Source organism: Semicossyphus pulcher, unplaced genomic scaffold, assembly GCF_022749685.1.
Source record: "Semicossyphus pulcher isolate SPU_LCO1_2020_fin unplaced genomic scaffold, fSemPul1.0.p SCAF_13, whole genome shotgun sequence".
In the NCBI taxonomy this organism is placed as follows: Eukaryota; Metazoa; Chordata; class Actinopteri; order Labriformes; family Labridae; genus Semicossyphus; species Semicossyphus pulcher.
In genome coordinates, this window is record NW_027211637.1 from 6066874 (window position 1) to 6092162 (window position 25289).

Genomic DNA, 25289 nt, shown 5'->3' on the forward strand with positions numbered 1-25289 from the left:
AATCAAATTGAATCAAACACAGAGTCTTACCTAATGTTGGTATTTGTGTTGTATCTCTGCAGATCGATGCCTTCCAGCACATGCAGCACTTTGTGCAAGGGATGCAGCAGCAAGCCCAGCACGCCATCGCAGCAGAGGACCAGCAGCATAAACTGGAGCTCCACAAACTAATGGCCAGGTCTGTCTGTTTTTTTGGGTCAAGTCTTGTATTCAGTAGATCAGTAAAGAGATTTTTGTCTGAAATCTTCACACTTTAACTTTACATTACTACAAAAACTGAGCACGAGAACCTGCACATTCTTGTGGTCAAACAGCAGACCAGGGTGGCATATATAAGCTGTTGTCATACAGTGAAATGACTTGAAGATCAGCATTTCAGACATGTTCAGAAGCAGCATGTATTGGTGTCTCCACTCTGGAGACAGATTAGTTTATGAGATAGTGGAAAATGTCCTGCACCTGCAGCCTGTAATTGCTCACTTTGAATGAATAGATAAATAGAATTAGTATCAAAATACAGCATGCTGTTTGAGTTCCTTCAGTTGGAGAAGAAGAGAGGAGCAACTATCAAGTGCTTAAAGTTAAATGTTCTAGCTCTACATGTGAAGTCTTCTTATTTTATTACATGTAACCTTTGATCAGGCTATGCATTGATACATTTTTGTCAGTACAAGTATAAATGTAATATCAGTGCACATGATTGAAAACACTGAGTTCTTTAAAGAAAACTGCCAGAAGAATACCAAATTGTTATAATGCATTTAGATGCGGTTTGATACTTTTGTCCATTCACTGACCCAAGCACAATGGAGAAAACACAAAGCGCCAGGCTGATGGAAGGAAAAAGTAACCTCATGTACTCCCTTCCCTCGTGTTGTGAACACACAGGGTCGTGTACAGTGCGTTCTGTTTCTTTTCCATGAGCATGACCAAATCTGGCGCCGCACCTTTTCCTTGTCCCTTGGCGCCCTGTGGTCTTTTTTAATGCTGGCCAGATTTTCTGATGTCTCACCTCAAACTCCTCAATAAAATGGCCCCTGGTGGCAGTTTGTCACATACAACTACTTATCAGAAACCAAACATGGCAGAGTGAAGCGGTTTCCAGCCGCACCTCTCCCACTGGGTGTTTTGCTCTTCAGCTGACAGCCCTGGCACTGTCTTGGCACCTTTCCATTATCATCACTTTAACTGACTGTCGGAAAAGATTCAGTATTGAGTCTGTTTCAAACTGTTGTCAAGACAACGCCCACTTTCTTGACATTTAAATAACTATCATGTGTTTTGAGACACTGATTTAGAGGATTAGAAAATGGAAAGTTTCCCTAAAATTGCGTGGAATGACTCAAAGTCTTAAAAAAGTTGTTTGCATCATGTAGCAAATGGAAATATTTGATCAAGATATCTAAAGTATCTTCTTTTAATTTGCAAGCTGCTTCTGAGTGCAGGAGAGAGAATGATTATTTGTTAGAGACGGTGACTGCAGGGGTGTTAGTTCAACAACTCAAAACAAGCACGAGGCGTGACCTGGGAGCAGACAGGTATAATCATTATACAGTAAATCATACAGTAGTCTTATCTGTGCACACACACACGCCAGTCATGCGCATCCTCCCATTTCATAAATCAGAAATGACAACATACAAGCGTGACAACAGGCAGAAGGGGCTTTTTTCATTTTTGCATCTTCCCAGCAATCACTGTGGCTGTCTTAGGAATGCATGTCGGGGAAAACACCTGTATAAGTTAGTTAGGACGGGCTCTCTCCAGACGTGCTGACACACTTTCAGGAATACAGGTCAGCTGTGTGGTATGGAGCACACCTGGACTGCTCAGTTAGATGCTCACGTTGGCAAAATCACATGGAAGCTTCCACTCTCTCCCAAAAGAATCCAGAGTAAATTCACCGCTACTTAACGCAAGATCTATAACCCTGGCGTCTTCGGTCTACATAAACATGTTGTTCCGACGTCCCCGAACACTCAATCCTCCTCCTGCTTCTTTCCCCAAAAGTCCAACCTGCTAACAGTTTACGGAAACACCTTGGCGTAGCTGAACTCAAATTTGCACATGCATGGAAAAGTACTCACGAGACATGATGTAATTTCAAAAGACAATTTATTGGAAGGTGCTTTGCAAACAGGATTCAGTCTGCTGATGCATGGGTCAGCAATACAATGCTCGCCAGTCACTCAGTTGTGTGTGAATTATATGCCTTGGCCCAGCAAAACACAACTAGTCCGACTGTTGCCTGTAGCCATCTGTGTTTGTGAGGTTGATGGATACAGCAAAGTCCTCCTCAGGGATGCAACAGAGCTCTCTGTCAGGTTAGATTAACGGAAAAGTGGCTTGGGTATTTGAAAATCTGCGGATATAATTCCAGAACCTTTCAGAAGATAAATCCAGTCGTGATACTTCTGATAAATGCCTGTATGGTTTTCAATTCTTGTATGACTTTCTCACTCCCTTTAAATGCACTGCCCTTGGGTGTACTGAATGCTACTGCCAGCTCTTTATTAGCAATGACAACATAAGCATAGTTATAAGCTCATGATGAGGTGCCTCTGTTTCCTCATCCTTTATGTTGTCATGTAGTCACTGAATTACTGCAGAGCTACTATTACGACATTGTCCTCTGACCTCACTAACTTTTATGGCCTCAAAAGTTATAAGATACATTTTTGTTGCCAGAAAAAGTGAGTGTTTTAACTATTTACAGAATAAGTCCAATGGCTTGTCATAAGAGCTTCATTGGTTGCGAACCACTTTATTGTTAAAGAGCCGTAAGTGGAAACTACAGTCTTAAAGTTGTAATCTTGAAGATCTCAGTTTCGTTCTCTATGGCGATAAACAGTTATTGCGTGAGCACAATTCCCAGATATCCAAACAGTGCCGATGTGTGACGTCCAGGGTTGGCTCCGGTTGTAACACTTGATTTTCCTTGCTTCTCAGATCTTTTCTTTGTTTGTTCAGCCATAGCAGATTACTGTTTACTCGCAACACTTGCAGAGACCGGTAAAGCAGCCGCTTAGCTCCGCCTACCCTCTCTGGCAGACCAACCACTGCTGGGTGATGGAAAACGCGTCACTAACTGGGCGCTGCTTGTGATTTTTAAAGTCGCCACAGACACCCAGTCCATAATACTGTTGTTTCATAAATCTATTTATTTATTTATATATTTCGGTCAGCATGAACACTATCTCCCCCCCTAAAAAAAACAGAAGTTGTGTAAAAATTACAAATAAATACATTTGGGGATAAACCAACCAAAAAGGTATAGGCTGAAGCTAAGGCTTATTATGCCTAATTACTTAAGTTAGACCAAATACATTTTAATCTGGTTAGGGGCTTCTCCATTGAAAAAAATATTCATTGCGGTTACACTATTTAAAAAATCTAAAGAACCAGCTAAAGTAATATTCTTGGATAAAGTGCCCCCTTGTCTGACCAAATGATATTTTCCTCCTCGCAGATGTTTCTTGAAGCTGGGGGAGTGGCAGCTCAGCCTGCAGGGCATCAACGAGAGCACCATCCCCAAAGTCCTGCAGTATTACAGCCACTCCACTGAGCATGACCGCAACTGGTACAAGGTCAGTCCCTCCCGCTCAACTCTCACCTTTCACTTCTGACTTCCCTCTGGCCTCAGTAAAATCCCAGCTGTGTCGGCAGGAGGTTTCCCTGACACTGATGTGTCACCGGGGAAACTGTAGACCCTGTTTATTGCCCTTTAGCCAAACATGTCATAAAATATTGTTTGTTTAGTTTTAGTTTTGATTTTTCTCAGTGCTCGGCTCATTTATTTTTCTCATTAGATTGTTATGCTTGTGGTGCCTCTTGAGAAGCATCAAAGATATGAGTTGATGGTAGAGCTGAGAGGATATGCTGAAGGCTACGAAGATGTCACTTCACTCACACACCACTCTCTCAAGTCATCCCAAACAACTCCCTTCAGCTCTCACTCTTAAATATCTGGTTGTTGAACACAGCTAACATCAAACTCTTTCTTTTGGATTAAAACAACATACAGCCCACTGCTGTGATCTTCTGTTACCACTTCACAGAGATCCAGTTTCACCCAGTTTGTTCCATGTGTCCACAGGCCTGGCATGCCTGGGCAGTGATGAACTTTGAAGCAGTGCTGCACTACAAACACCAGAACCAAGGACGCGATGAGAAGAAGAAGCTCCGACATGCCAGCGGTGCCAGCGCCAACAGTGAAGCTAGCAATAGCGACAGTGAGGTGGACAGCACTGACCACAGCCCTGTGCCCTCACCAGGCCAGAAAAAGGTCAATGAGGTGAGAGTCACGGCATGTTCAAATCTTTCAACATGGGTCATTCAGTGCTCTCCCAACTCTCCCAACTCTCCCAGTCCAACTAAGGTAGAACTGAAATAGATATATATGTTTGAATTGCTCTTTATTCAGTGTTTCAGCCTAATAAAGAACATGCCTCACCCTGTGAGCTAGTGTGTGGGCTTTTGTACTCACATTTCTGCCACACATTCTTAAGCTACCAGCCAACTTCAGATCCCAAAATGCACATACCTAATCAAAAAGCATTTGTGATATGAAAGAGTCTCAGCACCTTGCACACCTAATAAAGAACACAAATTCAAAACCAACACATTTCTGCAGACAAGTGGAGCACTGCCTTACCTTGACAAGGTTTTGCTATAGAAATGCTCTTTTCCTGGCACTGTTAGTATCTTTGCATTCCCCAGTAATGATAAAGTTATGTATTTTGACCTGTAAAGTATAGTGAGTGTCCAGAAAAACACCGACAGTACAGCGTGTTCTCCCATAAAGCTCTTTTTGCTCATGCCTGAAAAAGCATCTGCTCTGCACTGTCCCTCCACAGGACCTCTCAAAGACGTTGCTCCTGTACACAGTTCCTGCTGTCCAAGGTTTCTTCCGCTCCATTTCCCTGTCCAGAGGCAACAACCTGCAGGATACACTCAGGTGAGTTACACATCTACTGGACTCAAAGTACACCAAGTGAATACATGCACCAGTACCCATGGACGCCTTACTAACATGGTGTATGGGCAAAGGAGGCCCTCTAGTGGTCAATTGTGAATGATTATCCCAAATCAGGGGTCTCCAATCCTGCTCCTGGAGAGCTACCGTCCTGCATGTTTTAGATTTCTCCGTACTCTAGCACTCCTGATTTGAATGATCTGCTTGTTATCGACCAACTGAAGCGTCTCAGGGGATTGATAATGAGCAAAACATTCAAATCAGGTGTGTTAGAGTACGGAGAAACCTAAAACATGCAGGAAGGTAGCTCTCCAGGAGCAGGGTTGGACACCCCTGTCGTAAATAATTCAGAGAAATAAGATTCTGATTTAATATTTACTCATTTATTCTCTGTATCGTCCAGGGTTCTGACTCTGTGGTTTGACTACGGTCATTGGCCTGAAGTCAACGAAGCCCTGGTGGAAGGCATCAAGACCATTCAAATAGACACCTGGTTGCAGGTAATGCATGCACGCATACACTTACCCACATTTAAATTGAGGAAAGCCTATTGACATGAAGTGTGATAAATAAATTAAAACATAATCAAAGCAATCAAATTAGATAAATCCCTAACAAACTGAGGTTTTGGATAGAGTAGTTTCCTTAAAAAAAGAGAGATTCAAAAACACTATAATGTCTTTCCTGCTTATTTTGTCAGTGTTTTAGTCAAAGCTCTGTTTTTCATTTCACAGCTGAGTTTATATTCCTTTATCTCTCTACTTTTGCAGGTGATCCCTCAGCTCATAGCTCGAATCGACACCCCTCGAGCCCTGGTGGGTCGCCTTATCCACCAGTTGCTGACAGACATTGGACGTTATCATCCCCAAGTAAGTCTGCTCACAGTTCTACTTACGTCGTTTTGAAAATATAAAACAGAACCGACAACACATTTCCTACATTAACTGAAAGCAGTTCTGTAAGTGATCAGTGATTCTTCTCCTCAAGGCTTTGATCTACCCACTGACTGTGGCCTCCAAATCCACCACCACAGCCCGCCACAATGCTGCTAACAAGATCCTGAAGAACATGTGTGAACACTGCAACACTCTGGTTCAGCAGGCCATCATGGTACTTACTCAGAAAAGTGATACTGTTTTTTTCTTGACTTTAAAACGGAAACTTCTGTTGGTCTGTTGTTTGTTATTTGCTTCATCTCCACATACACGATCAGTTAACCTCGAATGTTTTCCCTAACATGAAAGAATTAACAACATCAGAACAAGAGTTCCTCCTCTCTGTCTCTTTTCTTTCTGTCTCACATTTAAGTGTAGTTTTTGGTCACACAAACATTTTTCTTTACCACTTTATAGTTTACTTTATGTCAAAATCGCTGTAAAAAGAACGAGTTACAGAGCAGATATATCTGCTGATTGAGCTCCTCTCGCTTATGTGTGATTTGCTGTGGAGGGATCATCCTGGTCTTGAGAGGATTACACTTGTTGTTTCAATATTATATAATCTGGAAAACTTCTGAGTTTAAGGGCTAATATCAGAGAACAGTCTGACCTTATCATCTTTGTTTCCTTCATCCAGGTGAGCGAGGAGCTTATCCGAGTGGCCATCCTGTGGCACGAGATGTGGCATGAGGGCCTTGAAGAGGCGTCTCGTCTTTACTTTGGCGAGCGCAACGTCAAGGGCATGTTTGCTGTGCTTGAGCCTCTACACGCCATGATGGAGAGGGGACCACAGACCCTCAAAGAGACCTCTTTTAACCAGGTGTGTGTGTCATCTCAGATCAGGGTTGAATTCAGAGTTTTGACTTGTTTACTGAAACACCACAAACTGCGGCTGCTGCATGTCTCCTGTCCAAAAAGGTTGTACAATAGTTTGTTGTCATGTTGCGTGCACGAAGCATGCCACACATTAAGCTTTGGTTTTCTGTTGTTATTCATGTGACATTAAGGTGAACTCAAATACAAATGCACTTAAGGAACATTAAGTTCTTGATTCAGCTCCTAAATTTAGTTTACAAGATAAAATAAACAACTTAATGTGCTTTTAATGTTTGAAATGTGTTTATAAGAACATCAGTTTGTAGAGATTTTTCTCAGTCTTTTCTGTTGATTTAGTTTAAAAAACCTTGATTAATACGCTGTAACTCAAAGTTATAAAACAGTGCAACATAAAACTGTAGAAAGGGTGGACATATTTGTAGCCATTGTAAAATTAATGACATGTATTTTATCACCACTAATTAACTCCTGCTTTGTACACTGGATTGTAGCCATAAGTCTTACAGGTGACCCTAGCTCTCTGCACAAGCAGTATCAGATGTATTCATGCAGGCTGCCTTTGCAGATGTGCTCTAACAAAAATACACAAATCCTAGATCAATCAATCTTAGAAACATTTTCTATTTAACTGAATGAGTTCATGTAGAGCGTTAAAAGATGTTTGTCTTCATTCTCCAGGCATATGGCCGGGACTTGATGGAGGCTCAGGACTGGTGCAGGAAGTACATGCGCTCTGGAAATGTAAAAGACCTGACCCAGGCCTGGGACCTCTACTACCATGTGTTCAGACGAATCTCCAAACAGTTGCCGCAGGTGAGTGAAACTAGGGAGTTCTTCTTGTAAACGCCATTCTGGTAACCATGTTGTTCATCAACCTCTTCCATTGAAACAGCAACAACACAAAGAAATGTGAAACAGACAAGCGCGTCCTGTAACAGCAAGGCTAAGGCTCCTGGGAAAATTAAATCTGGCATCCAACAAGTTCTGCATTCCTATGTCCATACAAACCCCTAACAACTCCTCCAAATATTTTATCAGATGTGATGAGGTATATTTTGTCTTTCATGTCCTGATTCCTTCTTTGATACGATGACAGGTTAATCTGTACATGCTGTCTCTTAGACATGTGTAGTGGAAAAAAGGAGCAGCAAGGTTCAGCAGTGTTTGGAAGATAATGACAGAAGAACAAGAGCTTCCTCTCATACTTCCTGCCATGGGTGAAGTCATTGAACAAGAAGCCAAAAATTGTGTTGAAAGATGTTGAAGGATTGCGGGATGTGATGAGATAAAGGGATGATGGAAGCCAAAGAGGAATGGCAGAACGTCCTGGGAAAGCATTGCTCCTTTTAGTATTATACACTCAGAACTTTAATAGATATAACGTCAAATCCACAAAGGCCAGAATTCTTTTGGGACATACAAGTTGCAGCTGATTTCCCCTGTGTATGACTTTAACATATCTTGCCCAGCCGTTAGCTTGTGCTATCAGTTGTACTGTCATCCTTCAGCCTTTTACAAAGCTAACTGTTGTGATGATGAATCACTGCTTCTTTATTCTATGTAAGTTCCTCAACATAAGGACAGCTGTTTTCCCCTCTATCAAAAATTCTACTAAACTTACTTAAACATCAAACATATGGATACAAAAACATGCACATTTATTATGGCTGCTTGACGCCGTTTCAATGAATTAACAAGGCTGCACAGACGGCATTTTTTCAGCTCTTTTTGGTTCCTATTAATATGAGAGATAAAAATACGGGGAGCCAATAATATATTATTTATCAATAACCTAATTAGCAAAAATCTGAGTATAGGTAACAGCAGTTTGCTTACTTCCTTGTTGTTCAAAGATGTTTGACATTTGAGCGTCGGCTAACTTTCTTTGATAGGAGTGATGACTGACCGGCCACAATTAGTAAATGTACGTTTTCTGTAGGTTTGTCGATCCCAAAAATAAAGCCTAGTATCTTGACACAAAATTTGTGTAAAACATCTCGAACAGGGAAGGCAGTGATTGTAAGACATATGCAAGGGCAAAAATAGTGTCTGGAAATTTGAGTCTGACAAAAGCATGGAACTTTTTCCTACGATGCTCTCTAAATTGAAGTATTCTCATTATGAGCGTGCATATAGAAACACTGTGTCCCAGAAGCTTGATAAGCTATTTCAAGACCAGCTCCAGTCATGTTTTAAGACAGGGGTGGCCAACCCTGCTCCTGGAGAGCTACCTTCCTGCATGTTTTAGGTTTCTCCATACTCTAACACACCTGATTTGAATGTTTTGCTCATTATCAATCCCCTGAGACGCTTCAGTAGGTTGATAGCGAGCAGATCATTCAAATCAGGTGTGTTAACGTTAGTGGTCAGTAGTGAGTTTGCATACATAACATAACGTAACGTTAACATAACGTAACGTTAACATAACGTTGACAGTGACAGCTGGCTCGCGCATCGCCAAAGTGGTTGCCATAGGTTGCACATAATGATACGCATAGCGTCACCCGGTCCATTAACGGGATTGGCTCCTTAGGTTTGTGATGTCTCAAACCTGCCAATCTGAAAATGTGTTTTTCAGCCTGTCCTTGGTACACTGCAGTTTAAAAGCAGACAGGCCCAGCCATGGACATGACTGCTGATTTGTCCCTTATATGTCTTGTAGCACATGAAAAACACCACATGGATGTTTACAAGGTTAAACACTTGGTTTTCACTGGAGGGGGTCTATAAGTAATGATAAACATGTTTAAGTTATGTGCTGCAGCTTAAACGTTACCTACAGCAGGTCTTGTTGCTTCTGGAGTAAAGATAAAATGGAACAGATAGATGTGATTCCTCACAATGATCATCACGTTGTTTAAGAAAAGCATAAAAAATAGGTCTGTCAGCAGCTCTCACTTCTCATAGCAAATGGAGACAGCAATGCTATTTGACACTGTGGCATGGTCCCGCTCTCAGGGAGGCTCCCTGCTGCGACATTAACGTAAGCAGCATGAAATACACTTTAACATAATAACATGCTGGGGAGTATTGCAAATATTCCCCCTCAGGGCATTAACATAGAAATAAACCCTCTCCAGGAAGCATCCAAACAGCAAATCCACAGCAGGTTGTTGCTATGATAAAGTAACCAAACATTAGCAATGAGAATTTAACCGTAAAAGCATTTAAATAGACTCCCAGAGTCAGATTTATTCCAGTTTATATCACTGATGGGTGAATGCAGAGAAGCATACAAATCATGTTGACGGACACATTAAAATTAAAATGTTCCAGAGTTATTTATTTAAGGTTGTGTATAAACAACTTTTGCCAGATAAGACCTCCGCTTGGGTCTGAGCCAATGTCTGTAACAGTCTGCATATTGACGGAGGCACTTTTGGCAGGATCTCGGCAGTTTCTTATAAGCAGCAGGCTAAAGAACTGATTGTCTTTTCCTGTTCTCCATCCCCACCTCATCCACTCTCCCCGCAGCTGACCTCCCTGGAGCTACAATACGTGTCTCCCAAGCTGCTGATGTGCCGGGACCTGGAGCTGGCTGTACCAGGCACATATGACCCCAACCAGCCTATCATCCGCATCCAGTCCATCGCCCCCTCCCTGCAGGTCATCACATCCAAGCAGCGCCCACGCAAACTCACCATCATGGGTAAGATTAGCAGAAAATTGCGCAGGCCTCGTGGCTCTGAACCCATTATATTAGGAAAATAGCGTGGGCCTTCACATTAGACAAAATTCAGTATTAATACAATTTTTAGCCAAGCAACAAACGGCTCCAATGCCACGATTTGTTGTGAATACATCAGTCATGGCAAAGTTCTGTATTTGGGTAACAAAAAAAAGAGTAAAACCTTCTTTAGAGACAGAAGCAAACCTGTGAGCTCATGTCAGATGTTTTTCCATCTTCTATCTAAGAGAAATGGTGCATGCCTGCACAGATCTAACCATGGGGAATCCTCCAAAACTGTCCATCAGATGAATGCTCAATGATTTTTGACATCTTAGCCGTCACTCTGCTTTTTTAAATACATCACAGAAGAGCTTCTAAAATGGCACAGTGCTATAAAGTCAGCCTGTCATGAAGCCAAATTCTCCCATTATCAATCACAAATGGTTCTCTCTACTTTACTCTTTCTAGCCTCTAAATGTGCTACCTTGTTCTGATGTCTCCCATCAGTGTTACAAAAAATTCTCTGTCGAAGATGATGGCCTATAAATCAACTGACCTCTGGAGCAAGACTTCAGATTGAGACCTGTCAGACACTACAGGCTGCTTAGATTTACTGTCAGCGCTCTGTCCTCATACTGACACTCTATGCACTGCTTACTGTTATTGTCACTGGGAGCAGACTGGGGATAGAGAGGTGAATCTGGCAAGTATCAGTTAACTCCATTAAAGGTAGCATGACAATTACAGTGTTGGTGTGAAAGTACCAAAGTACAGAAGATAGTGGATCTGTAGGATAAGTGACATCATACAGGCTTCAATATGGTTAAACACTTTTTCCTCTCTGTCATGTTGAAAGCTTCACTCTGCTTCGGGGGATTGAGATGATGTCACAGTTCATCCAGTGCATAGATTCATATTTTCCACCCCACGTGGGAGGATCATCTCAAATGCTTTGGCCGCTGTCATCATATAGAACTTTAAATACACTTCACATTCAGCATGGTACTTGATAAGCCCTGTCTTCCTTCTGCTTTACAATTTACAAGTGTGCTCTTTTACCACAACCGCTCATATCTGTCGTGTTGGAGCAGAGGATGACCATAATGTGAGGAATTGTTGGGGCGAAGCCTACTGTAAGAGTGATGAGGTTCATATGAAATCATTTATCGCCTGCTTAAACTCACTAGACATTGCCTCAGGCAAAGGTAATGGACATGCAGCTGGAGAGCAGCAGGGGAGCACCCCTGGAGAAAACTCGACCGTACTGCCAAATCCAACCAGATAATTCTTCTTACATAATGCCTTTTATTTTGGTGCCCTCTGCAGGCAGTAACGGCCATGAGTTCATGTTCCTGTTGAAGGGCCATGAGGACCTGCGGCAGGATGAGAGAGTCATGCAGCTGTTTGGTTTAGTCAACACACTGCTGGCCAACGACCCTGCGTCCTTACGCAAGAACCTCAGGTAGACACACAGTCGCATTCACAAACACTCCAGCATCACACACACTAGGGTCGTCAAAGGTATTACACTTTAAAGATAACACATGTTTACAATGATAAAATGTGCATTAACATTTGATAGTATAGAAAGTACCAGAGCTATTCTATAGGGACAGCGATGTCGCCTGGTCCCAATGTTTTTTAGAGTCCCAGCTTTCATATTTAAACTTTTATTTCTCTTTGCCGAGCTGTTGAGTATTTTCTTTGTTACTCTAGTGAGGTATTGAAATGTTTAAATTCTCCTACTATAAGAACCCTAACACAAAACACAAAACACAGACAAGGCCCCACAGTACAGTACTTTACACACATCTTGGGCACACAAGCTCAGTGTTGTGGACATGAAGTTTACATCCAAATGATCGAAACGTAATAAATGAATTGTATGTTTGCTTGTCCTTGTCTTGGCTGTGTCTTGCATTAATCAGCATTCAGCGCTATGCAGTGATCCCGCTGTCCACCAACTCAGGCCTGATTGGCTGGGTGCCCCACTGTGACACCCTGCACGCCCTCATCAGAGACTACAGAGAAAAGAAGAAGATTTTGCTAAACATTGAACATCGCATCATGCTCAGGGTGAGAAACCAAAATCTCCACCGTCTGCATGTTAATACGTGAAAAGAGACCTTACATGCATTTCCTGCCTCCATGGTACTGAGCAACAGTAACTGTGTCAGGATATACTTGAATCATGCTATGCTATTTTACATATTATACAAGTTATATTAAAGTTGTAAGATCTCAGTTTCGTTCTCTTTGGCGGCACCTATGGCGATAAACGGTAATTGTGGGAACACACTTCCCAGATATCCAAACAGTGTTGCTTGTGTGACGTCTACAGTTGGCTCCGGTTGTAACTCTTGATTTTCCTGGCTGAAGGTCGCTTTCCTTTTTAGTCTGTTTACCTTCATCTGAGCGTAAATTTGTTTTCCCCTTTTTTTGAAGTTGTATCTGTAGTCATCCATCTTTTCTTTGTTTGTTCAGCCATAGTAGATTACTGTTTACTCACAACGCGTGCAGAGACCGGAAAAGCAGCCGCTTGGCTCCGCCTACCCTCTCTGGCAGACCAACCACTGCTGGATGATGGAAAATGCGTCACTAACTGGGCGCCGCGTGTGATTTTGTCCATGAAAGTCATACCAGACACCCAGTCCATAGTAATACTGTAAATGCAAAGGCTTTCATCAGTGGGCCATAGACTCAATCGCCATTGTGTGTGTAGCTCTGCCTACCCTCTCTGGCAGACCAACCACTGTTGGGTGATGGAAAACACGTCACTGAAGCCCCTTTCCCACTGGTCAAAAAACCCACTAACACCCAGCTTTTTGGCTTAGTGGGAAAAGCTAAGACCCTGCAGTAGACCTGGGTAATTATTGCCTTGGCTCTGATCGGCAAGATGGGAACACAAAACCCGGGTCGACACGCTAATCTCTGCCCCCTTTCTGGCACGATGCTATCACGTGCATTGAAGTTCCGGACGCTGTCACGTAAATACAGACAAATTTGCTCTTTCCTTTGTGCAAGATGCAGCAACACTGGCAAAACAGCGAGGTGAGAGAGCTTTTTCTGATCCAAGGGAAAGAAGAAATAAGGCGACAATGTGACCCTGTTTTCGGAGCGTTTGTGACGTCAGATGGGAAAAGAGACAATTGGCATTTATGAGTGGGTCTGAAAAACCTGCGTCAATGTGACGCACCCTTTCCTATCAACGTAATTTTGGTGCGAAAGGGGTATAACTGGGCGCTGCTTATGATTTGTATGAAGTGGCACCAGACACCCAGTCTGTAATACTGCAAATACAAAGGTTTTCATCAGTGGGCCATTGGCTCAATCACCATTGTGTTACCTCATTCAGTGATAGATAGTGACTTAACAGACATTTATTTACATGGAAATCTTTGAGATTATTACTTTAAACTGTATGTGTAAATTTGCTTGCATCGTATTGTGCCATCAGATGTCTCATTCATGAAATGTTTGTAAATGTGTATCTATTTTTAATATTAAACATCCATACTGAGTACCAAAAAGATTAATCAAAGCTGAGGAGGCTTCTGTTCACAGAGATTATATTGATGAATCCTAATCACCCTAATGAAAACACATCCACAGGTCCTTAATTGTCATAAATGAACCACATATCTCTGCCTCAGAAGCCCAATTAGTCAAAGGAGAGAAACACATAAAACATTTTTCTTCACTAGAATTTCACTGTGGAAATAGAGCCATCCGCAGAGACAGAGCGGGTTAAGAACCTGACATCCACTGTGCAAAAACATCCAGAGACCGGTTTGATTAAAAACCTTTCCCAGAAAAAGACATCAGAGCCAACCAAACATCAAGGCTACAGGAGATGAGCTGGGCTGAAGTTCAAGTCTCATTGGTCCACAAAGGGATGGTGACATCATGTCAAACTATGATTCACTGCTCGTCAGAATGAAAAACAGCTGACCTTGTCAGACTGTGAGTAGACAGGCAGGAAATGTCACTCCCTACTCGGCTGTCAGTTGTCCTCAGATCACTGAATGAATTAATGGGGATCAGTCATTAACTCAAAATGAAAAACAGCTTCATAACTGCTTTACATAACAACCCTCTTAAATGCTAGTTTCATGTGTAACAGTGAACCTAATCATGTGATTTTACACACATACAGGGTCTAATTTCACTCAGATGTAAGAACAAATTAAGGCAGCTAAACCTTTAATGCAAATTGCCACGTACACATATAGTCTTTTGCTGGCATGTTTTGAATAAGTCTTGGATTTTATTTTTAATTTGCTAATGGAGTTATTAATGATGTGTAACATTCAGTTTAAGCTTTCTAAATGGCAAGATATTAAGCTGACCAGCCAGTCAGTCAGGCCATTAATCAGTTTAAGATAAAAGATGAGGAAGACAGTAGAGTGAGTGTTTGTTCCTGTGCTTCTTCTCACAAACCTTACAGTTCATTAAAGCTCAAGTATTATGTGGTTATCTTCAGTTCTACACCCCTGCAGGACAAACACAGTTGCTGACACCAGAACCCTATACAGTTATTAAAGCATTTACAATTAACAGCCTTACTGTAATGGGCCTGCTTACACCCAGTTTAATTCTCCATGGTCTGAAACAGGCTTATGTCTCACTGTAATTACAGCCCTCTAGATGTAATTATATAAACATGTAAAATGTTTTGGGGCCAATATTTATACCGAGTGAATGTACTTAACTTAACTGTTGTAGGTTTCAACATAGACGGTAAATATATTTTGCAAGAGTCCAAGCTGAAACAAGAAATGCAGACTTGTATGAACAATGTTGTAAAAACTTTTTCATCCCTTTTACAAAGTATGCTTGCCCTGTGGATGTGTAGTGCAAAACATCACTGATGGTGACTAAAGTAATAACAGACCGAATAAAGTAATGAAATTATCAAGTTAGAATAGTCATCATCCTTTCAATCTCAGATCCCGTCAACGATATAGCCTCTGGGGGCAGCGGTGACTATGCCGGGCGTGCAGCCGCTGGTTAGCAATAAAGTCTTCCTTTATTCGCGTGCTGCAATGTTTACAGAAAACAAACCGTTTTTCTTGTGATTTACTTTAATTAACGGGTCTTACCTTTGCTGAAATTTCAACATCATGATGCAGATTAGTAAAAAGTAAAAATGAAGCTTTGTCAGATCTGTTCTCAAGAGGAGAAAACTACTTTTAAAATAAGAAGTTTGTTGAATGGAGGTCGGATCGATCATTTCTGATGCATTTTAGGAAGTCGGGAAATCTGAAAACGGCTTTCGTGACACAGCATCAAGGGAATTTATCTCAAGTTGAATTTTAGATCTAGAACAGATTATTAGCTGAAGTTGCTGCAGACATCTGTTTTTAGAGATTAATAAGAAGCTAAATTGTTGTCAGATAGCCGCTGATGGAAGTCGGGATGTCATTACGGTGCATTATGTTCCGCCTGCTTTTGCTCTCCACATGAACGGTCAATATTACTCGGACTACAAGCGTAGTACAAACGGAAACCAAAACACTTGCCATCCCTATCATGCTTTTAATTCATTCCTTGCGCTTTTCACTTTAAGGAGTCTTTGAATGCTTTCAGTTTCAATTTTAATTTGAAATGCTCTCAGTTGTAACATATACTTGTAACTGGCATTGAAAAAGAGGCTTGAATTTAAATTGTATAAACTTGCATCCCTGTGTATTTGTTTCTCTTTGTAATGAGCTTTCTGTATTTCAGATGGCCCCTGACTACGACCACCTGACGCTGATGGAGAAGGTGGAGGTGTTCGAGCACGCCGTCAACAACACGGCCGGAGACGACCTGGCCAAGCTCTTGTGGCTCAAGAGCCCCAGCTCCGAGGTGAGACAGTGTGCTTCACTCTGTCAGCACACGGGAGGAAGATTGAGTGTATTTCACCTTTTCCGTCCATCCTCATATTTAAGTGGTTCAGAGTAAGAAGTGGTCAGCTATAGAAAAGATAACATACAGATCTATAGATTAACTTTTTTTCAACAGGCCGGACCGGCAGTCCATTTGTAAATGTTTCTCTATGATGCTGAGGAAAAGTTTGAAAGTGTATCAGGTCTCTCACTTTTCTAATTATTGAATTAATACAGCACAAGTAAAATAAGCTGTTGTTTTCCCTGAAGAATCTGTTTTCTGGGTTGTGCGTCCTACTTTTAAATCACTGACTTAGCAGGACTTCACAAAGAGACCTTCAAATTGAATCCATTTTTAGGAACATTAGTACATTGTGTACCTGATGTTCTGCAAGTTGGAAAGATGCAGAGCAGTGTCTGGGAAGATGTATCAAACAGCCTGTGCCATTTTCATATCTTTCCTGCTAATGCTGTGAAGCAGAAGAGCTCTCATAATGCAGATACTATTCCATCTGCAGGTGTGGTTCGACAGGAGGACTAATTACACCCGCTCCCTGGCTGTGATGTCCATGGTGGGCTACATCCTCGGTCTGGGTGACAGGTGAGATTCTCAGCCAAATTTCTTGCATTATTTCAAGTTGATTGTTCAGAACTTAAAGTGATAGATTTTCATTTAAATAAATGTTTGTTAAGTCACTATCTATCGCTGAATGAGGTAACACAATGGTGATTGAGCCAATGGCCCACTGATGAAAACCTTTGTATTTGCAGTATTACAGGCTGGGTGTCTGGTGCCACTTTCGCAGAACAAATCATAAGCAGCGCCCAGTTATACCCCTTTCGCACCAAAATTACGTTGATGGGAAAGGGTGCGTCACATTGACGCAGGTTTTTCAGACCCACTCATAAATGCCAATTGTCTCTTTTCCCATCTGACGTCACAAACGCTCTGAAAACAGGGTCACGTTGTCGCCTTATTTCTTCTTTCCCTCGGATCAGACGAAGCTCTCTCACCTCGCTGTTTTGCCAGTGTTGCTGCATCTTGCACAAAGCAAAGAGCAAATTTGGCGTTGTATGTTCTTCTGTATTTACGACAGCGTCCGGAATTTCAATGCGCGTCATAGCATCGTGTTGGAAAGGGGGCAGAGATTAGCGTGTCGACCCGGGTTTTGTGTTCCCACCTTTCTGATCGGAGCCGAGGCAATAATTACCCAGGTCTACTGCAGAGTCTTTTGACCCGGGTCTGAATGCTTGTAACCTTTCCCACTAAGCAAAAAAGCCGGGTGTTAGTGGGTTTTTTGACCTGTGGGAAAGGGGCTTCAGTGACGTGTTTTCCATCACCCAACAGTGGTTGGTCTGCCAGAGAGGGTAGGCGGAGCTAGGCGGCTGCTTTTCCTGTCTCTGCAAGTGTTGCGAGTAAACAGTAATCTACTATGGCTGAACAAACAAAGAAAAGATGGATGACTACAGATACAACTTCAACAATAAGTGAAAATCCAAAGATAAGAAACAAACTCGACGCTCAGATGAAGGCAAACAGTCTAAAAAGGAAAGCGACCGTCAGTGAGGAAAATCGAGAGTTAAAACCGTAGCCAACCGTGGACGTCACACATGTGACACTGTCTGGATATCTGGGAAGTGTGCTCCTGTAATTACTGTTTATCGCCATAGATGCCGCCAAAGAGAATGAAGTTGTTGTAGAATAAGTTATCATTAGACATTAATACAGGAATGCATTTCTATTCTCCAGGCATCCATCCAATCTGATGTTGGACCGATTAAGTGGGAAGATCCTCCACATTGACTTTGGAGACTGTTTTGAGGTGATTGGCGATTTCCTTTCAGTACAATAAATCCACAATTTATCTTATCAGATACTGACCCTCATTACAACCTTCAACAGGTCGCCATGACCAGAGAGAAGTTCCCTGAAAAGATCCCATTCAGACTGACAAGGATGCTGACCAATGCCATGGAGGTATGTGACTCTGCTGTGTCTTGAGCTATAGTGTGTATATTGCAGTGTGTGGGCTGGTTTAAAGCAGCCTGAGGGGGAGCTTGCTTTGCAGCTTTGAAATGCATAAACTCTGCAGCAGAAAAATCATGTTTATAAGTTTTTACTTTTCAGGAATTATTCAAGTGCTACTTGTTCTCCTTACATTACTTCTCTGTTGGTTAACCTGAATCCTGTCAAGGCCTCCTTTCTTTATCAGAAGTCATAACTCCCTGTGGTTTTATTTAATGCGCAAAAAAGCCATGAAAGTACAAAGTAGGAAGAAAAATAATACTTTTATCATCTCTGAAAAAAAGTAGAAAGTTTAAGTTTGAAATATTTTTAAAAGCTTTTGTCAGCACAATTCAATTATCTAATCACAAGCTGAAAACAGCAGGTTGGATCCTGCTCTTGACTACACAGACCTCTCTTTAATGTACAAACACAGCCAAGAAGGTAAATGTTCTGATGTTGTGTTGAGCTTGTATCCATCACTAAAGCTTCTCTCTGACTGTGCCCCAGGTGACGGGCTTGGACGGTAACTACCGAATCACCTGCCACACAGTGATGGAGGTGCTGAGGGAGCACCGGGACAGCGTCATGGCTGTGCTGGAGGCATTCGTCTACGACCCATTGCTCAACTGGAGGCTCATGGACAGTAAGAGTGAAATCATCAGCTGTTCATGTTCAGTACATTCAGTGTGTTCTTACAACGTTTTAGTAAAGGACAACAGAAACATGTAGCAGACTGAAGTAACCACAACAGTCTATTAAAACAACAACGAATGAGTTCAGCAGAGTAAAACACATTTGTGAAACTCAGCAAAAGTACTCCACTTACAGTTGAAACTCACTTTTTGTTATGAGTGTGGAGCATTGAATTAAATCAGATTGGAAATCTATTCCACTTTACTAATGCGAGAAATTGACCAAACACCTAAGAAAGTGGAGTAGACATCCAAAGGTCGTTGGTTAACTTCAAGAGAACAAGTTGAAATATTACCTCCGGCACACTACAGCTAATACTGTTGAGGCTCGCCTTGAACAGGACATTTTAAACCACAACAGTAGAAAACAGTTTATTGTAAATGAGGGTCATTATTTTTTTTTCCCAAAGAAATATTAGTAATCAAGGATTTTTTGAGGTGGTTTATTGAGGTATTTTTTTAAAAGCAGGACTCTAAAAGTGATTTTCACAAAACATTCATGGTTTCTTACTTATTTACAGCAACTGCACGGTGCATTAGTTTAAAGCTTAACAATAGCAAACATCAAAAGAGGAGCTTACTTAAAGTGATTACCTTGAAGATTTTTATTTAAATAAATGTCTGTTAAGTCACTATCCATCGCCAAATGTTTATAGTATTATTACATACTGGCTGTCTGTGGCGACATTCAAGGACAAAATCACAAGCAGCGCCCAGTTAGTGACGCGTTTTCCATCACCCAGCAGTGGTTGGTCTTGCGAGTAAACAGTAATCTACTATGGCTGAACAAACAAAGAAAAGATGGATGACTACAGATACAACTTCAAAAATAAGTGAAAAACCAAAGAAAAAGAAACAAACTCGACGCTTAGATGAAGCAAACAGTCTAAAAAGGAAAGCGACCGTCAGCGAGGAAAATCGAGAGTTACAACCAGAGCCAACCGTGAAGGTCACACATGCAGCACTGTCTGGATATCTGGGAAGTGTGCTCCCGCAGTTACCGTTTATCGCCATAGGTGCCGCCAAAGAGAACGAAACTGAGATCTTCGAGATTACAACTTTAAACAAGACATTTTAATTCACAACAGTAGAAAACAGTTTTAAGGGTGTTGTAAATTAGGGTCATTATTTTCAGCTTCTTTTTAAAGAAATAATAATGAAGGATTTTTTGAGGTTGTTTATTTTGGTAATTGTAAAAAACTGGACTCTAAAAATGACGTTAACAAAACGTTCATGGTTTATTTACAGCGTCTGCAGGGTGCATTAGTTTAAAGGCTTTACAATTAGCAAACATTAGAAGAGGAGCTTTCTTAATGTAAAGAGCAGAGCGTCTTCCTGCAGCAGGAAAAATCATTTTCTGTGCATGGATGTATTAAATCTGGCTAACAATTGACACATACTGCATTTATATAAAATCTGTATTTTTTTTAAGTATCAGAGCCTTAACTGCTTGTAAAGGGTAAAAAAGAGCGTGTTTTTCTTCATTTGTAAAGGTCAGAACTATTCTGCTGCTTCCTGTGTGACAAATAAAGAATAAAGAATAGACTGCTAGTATTAGGTAAGAGTAGTAATTTGTCATGTCAAGGAACAAAGTACTTGTTCTCACACACCCCGTCTGTTTGACCCACAGCAAACACCAAAGGCAACAAGCGCTCCCGCACCAGGACCGACTCATACACTGCTGGGCAGTCAGTGGGTGAGTTTAACAGTGCAAACTGTCGCCATAAAAGCTTCCTGTTGTCTACTCAATAATGTAAGAACATGTGTGAACCTGTTATTGTGCGGTGTCCTTGCAGAGGCTCTTGAGGGTATAGATCTTGGAGAGACGACACACAAGAAACCAGGGACCACCGTGCCTGAATCCATTCACTCCTTCAGTGAGTTCCCGTCCCGTTCTGTCATTTCGTGGATTACTTATTGTTGTAGACCCCTTTCGTTTTTCTGCGCTTGTTAACAATACCAGGCTCTCAAGCTGTCATAAATGATTGGTGCAACTGCTGTGCTGTTTCAAGACAGCACTTTGATTTTCTTCAGCTGCATAGACACAGAGAGCAGAGAGAGAGAGAGAAACGGAGAGAGAGCTTTTGACTTTGCTTTTCTTAAGTTGATGGCAGACTGTTTGTGGTTTTTTTTAGTTGGAGACGGCTTGGTACAACCTGAGGCACTCAACAAGAAAGCCATTCAGATTATCAACAGAGTGAGAGACAAACTCACAGGTAAGTTTTGCAGCAACAAGAAACTCAGATATAAAAAAGGGCCAAATATAGCAGCTTTTTGTGGTACTACTTTATTTCTTTTACTCCTAGCACATAATATTGTTAACATTGTTAACGGCTAATGTCAAATAAAAGTTCTTTTAAAGATAAAAGATGTATTCACTATTTTTTTTCAGTTTCTGAAGTGCAGAGATGCCGACAGAAAAATGTTAAAGGGTCAATCGTTTGACTCGTTCTACCTTCTTTAGAAGCTTTTTTATACAGTAGCCTTTTCCACCATGTTTCTGTGGAGAAAAACTCTTAAAGGACAAATTCACCCCTGGAAAAAGCCACTGTCAGTCAGCTGGTGTTCTCTGTAATCAATAGAAGCAATAATATTTGAAATTGGTGCTTTAGCTTTGGAGAAAGTTGTACAAATAGCTCGTGGTTTCGCCCATTCTACACTCCTACAACACCCAGCATGCATTGCGCCCCTCCCTCTGAAAGGAACGCCCCAGCAAGAGACGCTGGAGTGAAATACCACCGTTTTGCAGTCAAGGACATTGATCGCTGCAGGCAATGCACAGAGTCCGAAATACGACGAGAGTATACCTGTGGATCCTTTAAAAAATCTTCAGGTCTGCAGTCTACATTAAAAACCTGATGGTTTTGCACGAGACATGACATCAGAGGCAGGCGACCTAGATCGAGGAAGTCTTGTTTAGCGAGCTCCCTGGCCTCTGCCAGATGATGCATTTTGCGTAGTCTGGCGGAGGTTTTCCAGGGCCCATTGGAGAAGCGGATAGCGTCCTCCAATGGAACAGAGCGAAATTGCATTTTTCTCAACCATAATGGCATTAGCTCCCCATAATAGCATGATAGGACTGAGGTTGAAAATCGGTGAACTGGCCCTTTAAACAATCTTTAAAATACCTGGCTGTCATTGACTAAAGTCTTTAAATCAGGAGGAATTCAACCCATACTACACTGCATTTTTCAGTAAAGGGTTTAGTGTTCTGATGTGACTTTGTTCCCTGCAGGTCGAGACTTTTCTCATGACGAGACACTGGATGTGCCAACACAAGTGGAGCTCCTCATAAAGCAAGCCACATCCCATGAAAACCTGTGCCAGTGCTACATAGGATGGTGAGAACTGCTGATTGATCCTTCCTTTTGTTTTCACTCTGTGTCTTCATTTTTCTCTTTCAGCTGTAAAATCTATTTCGACCAGTGAAGTAGAGCAGAAGAAAAAAAAAGACTCCTGGTTATTTTATGGAGATGGGCTGGTTGGATGATCACATTTTTATTTTCGCTTATAATTGGGGGAAAAAATCTGTTTTTGTGCCGGAATGATGCTCCCATTTTGTCTTGGGTTATAAATCCAGCTCACCGTCTTACCTAACTGCACTGTGCTTTGACCCTTCATTCACATTGATTAAAGCAAAAGAAATATAGACAGCCCAAGAAAATCAAACAAACAGTCTAACGGGAAATCTCCACAGGCAACGTATTTGAAGCATATTTTTGACACGCCTGTGCCGGGACAGAACCGCTCCAATGTTACTCAATGCTGCAATCTCCACCAGCCGCGTATGCTGCGTGGGAGGCAGGCGTAGTACATGAGAATTTTCCGCTGCGGCGTTCGTTTTACGCGTCAAGTGTATTTTTCCCCGCTGCTGCGCGTCAGTGAAGCATAGAAAGCCATTGACTGCTATGGAAATACATGCCAACAACCAATGAATCCATGTTAAACGATGTGATCTGCTAGATGAGCAGGCAAGATTAATTTGAAAGAGCATTTACATTTCCTCAACATCTGGGTTTACCAATTCTATTCATTAAATCTCATTTGACTTCTACATCCTAAATACAGCATTTATGCACTATTAAGAAATAAGTCTGCAAGTCGGTTACATAGTTGTCTTCTTCTACTGTTTCGGGCAGACTGCACATTTTTTGGCGTCACTGCCACCCCTATTTATGGCCAGGAATCGCAACTACCGTCGGCTAAGTTTGAGGCTCTTCTTTGCTGTAGTCGCAGCCGGTGTAGATGCAAAATAGATGCTGCTGTGACGCTTACATGTCGCACACGTCCGTCTGACGCTATAGCATCGGTGTAGGTTCCCACTTACAGAGTGGAAGGACGCAAAATGATCTGCTTCTCAGTGTCCAGACTGTGTTCTCCTTTTGTGAGGGAGCTACATACATCCAGCTGCTAATTCCATTGGGCATGACAGCAGAAATGTCAAAATGCTTTTCACAGCAGTGCATTCTACCCTTTCTGTTATTCTCGACAGGCTTCACCTTATTTTACCATCCTGCTCTAATCTACCAAAATGATCAGCTTTGTTGTCGTTCGTCTGTCTAATTCCATGTGAATGCAGCAGCACTCTAAGCCCGGCTTTGACATGTTTGGCTCCGCACGATTCAAGATAACAGCTTAATCGTGTCAAAAAATCATTTTGCCTAGAGAGCTATGACATCCTCATCAACAGATCATGCTTTACTTGCCACATCACTTGTGATGAAGATTATAGAGATAGGAAAGCTCTTTGACTTTAATGAATCTTTCCTATTTTGTCTTCAGGTGCCCATTTTGGTGAAGAGCCGTCTTCAGGGGCCAACTGAAGTAAACCAAGAAGAAGCTCTCGCCTCAAATCGGTGCACACTGAAAAATGTACTTCTGCCACCGAGCTGACCCTTTGGGAAACATTTTTTTTGTTGCTGTATGATGATCCAATTTTTCTGTGGAAGGTTTTATGTGCTTGAGGAAGAACCTAAATAGCTGTTTTTACCTGAGGATAATGATTCAACTCAAAATGTTGCCATTGCTTTAATAATTTTCATCACTTTTAACGCTCTAAAAGGTTTCTACAGTGGCCATGTTGTTTTGAGTTGTGATATTTCATACACACATACATTCACGCTCTTTTTGCTGCGTAGAAAACCCACAGGTCTGTTGTATCATCGTGTATTAATGTGACAATTTGCATTAACATGGTCTGACTTTAACTAACTTATACATTCTTACAGTTTACTCATGACATGATAAAAGTCTAATTTGATTTGAGATGATCATAATGTACTGTATGGGCATGCGTGTGCCATTAAACCCTGTACAGATACCACTGTGACCGCACTGTGTTCATTTGACAGCACAGGCTGAGTAAAAAAATCCCATCAGCTGAAGTTAAAAATAGAAGGACACACAAGGATGGTGTAAAAATGAAAAGTCGTATCTTTGTTGCATCAGGAAGGTTTTCTATTAAAAGTCAAGCAAGCGCCTCTCCCTTGTTTTTCCTCTACTGCCCACAGAGGGCACTCTGACTCCTAATAAGAGCCCCCATCTTCTCAGGGAACACTTTGGGAGAGGATGCACTCGTCAGACCAGAGATGATCAAAAGAAGACAGCATTCTTCCCTAAAATCAGAACAAAAAAACAGACATACTTTGGATAAAAAAAATTAAAAAAAAAGAATTGGCACGAGTTTGCTCGTTCTAACAGCAGCTGCTCTATATTTATCCTCCTCTTTACACCACAGGGAGATGCAGTCATTTACAGCGAATGCGGTCGCTGACAGAAAGAAAAGCGAATCAGATGTAGCAGATTGCAGAGGCAGCAGTAGAGACAAACTGTTAATTTGGTTTCCTGTGCTGTTATCTAGTCAATGCAAGGTAGCTTCTGTTTTACTCATTGCTATTCTCCCTCTTAGTCCTCCATTTATTTCTTCCCCGCATTCTCCTCTGAAGGTTAATTACTTATAGATAGTTAAGGATTACGGATCAACAAAACGCAGCCCATTGATCTCTTCCCTGCCGTGCCCACCTCTGCAATGTCACACTCTTTACACACCGGGACAGAGGCCTGGTGATTATCTGTTCACATCGATCCATTCCTCCTCTTGTTTTCCCTCGCTTTTATTCCCCTCTGCATCGCTTCCTTTACCTCTACTCCGTCACTTTTTTTCCTCCTGCCGCCAAAAGCTCATTATTGAAAATGTGACTTTTCATAGTCCGCAGCACCATGTCTGTTGTTCTTTCTCACTCTTCTAATTTGTTTGTATTTTTTCAGCCTCTCAAGTCTGTTGAGGGGCGAGCAAGTCA

The 25289-nt window shown here is 41.7% G+C and overlaps 1 protein-coding gene across 1 annotated transcript in view; it reads left to right on the top strand.

The window, feature by feature from the left end:
* mtor (mechanistic target of rapamycin kinase) overlaps positions 1-24313 on the top strand; it is a 103233-nt gene extending 78920 nt beyond the window's left edge. The window contains exons 37-58 of the mRNA XM_069659756.1: positions 63-178; positions 3470-3587; positions 4097-4294; positions 4857-4957; positions 5379-5475; positions 5746-5844; positions 5963-6085; positions 6551-6733; positions 7429-7563; positions 10225-10399; positions 11747-11882; positions 12349-12496; positions 16148-16270; positions 16809-16891; positions 18041-18113; positions 18194-18268; positions 18806-18941; positions 20621-20686; positions 20787-20867; positions 21126-21206; positions 22226-22331; positions 23773-24313. Of these exons, the coding sequence (XP_069515857.1) occupies positions 63-178; positions 3470-3587; positions 4097-4294; positions 4857-4957; positions 5379-5475; positions 5746-5844; positions 5963-6085; positions 6551-6733; positions 7429-7563; positions 10225-10399; positions 11747-11882; positions 12349-12496; positions 16148-16270; positions 16809-16891; positions 18041-18113; positions 18194-18268; positions 18806-18941; positions 20621-20686; positions 20787-20867; positions 21126-21206; positions 22226-22331; positions 23773-23788 (2469 nt within the window). The 3' untranslated portion in view covers positions 23789-24313. The remainder of the gene's footprint in view (positions 1-62; positions 179-3469; positions 3588-4096; positions 4295-4856; positions 4958-5378; positions 5476-5745; positions 5845-5962; positions 6086-6550; positions 6734-7428; positions 7564-10224; positions 10400-11746; positions 11883-12348; positions 12497-16147; positions 16271-16808; positions 16892-18040; positions 18114-18193; positions 18269-18805; positions 18942-20620; positions 20687-20786; positions 20868-21125; positions 21207-22225; positions 22332-23772) is intronic.
* Positions 24314-25289: the final 976 nt, after the last annotated feature.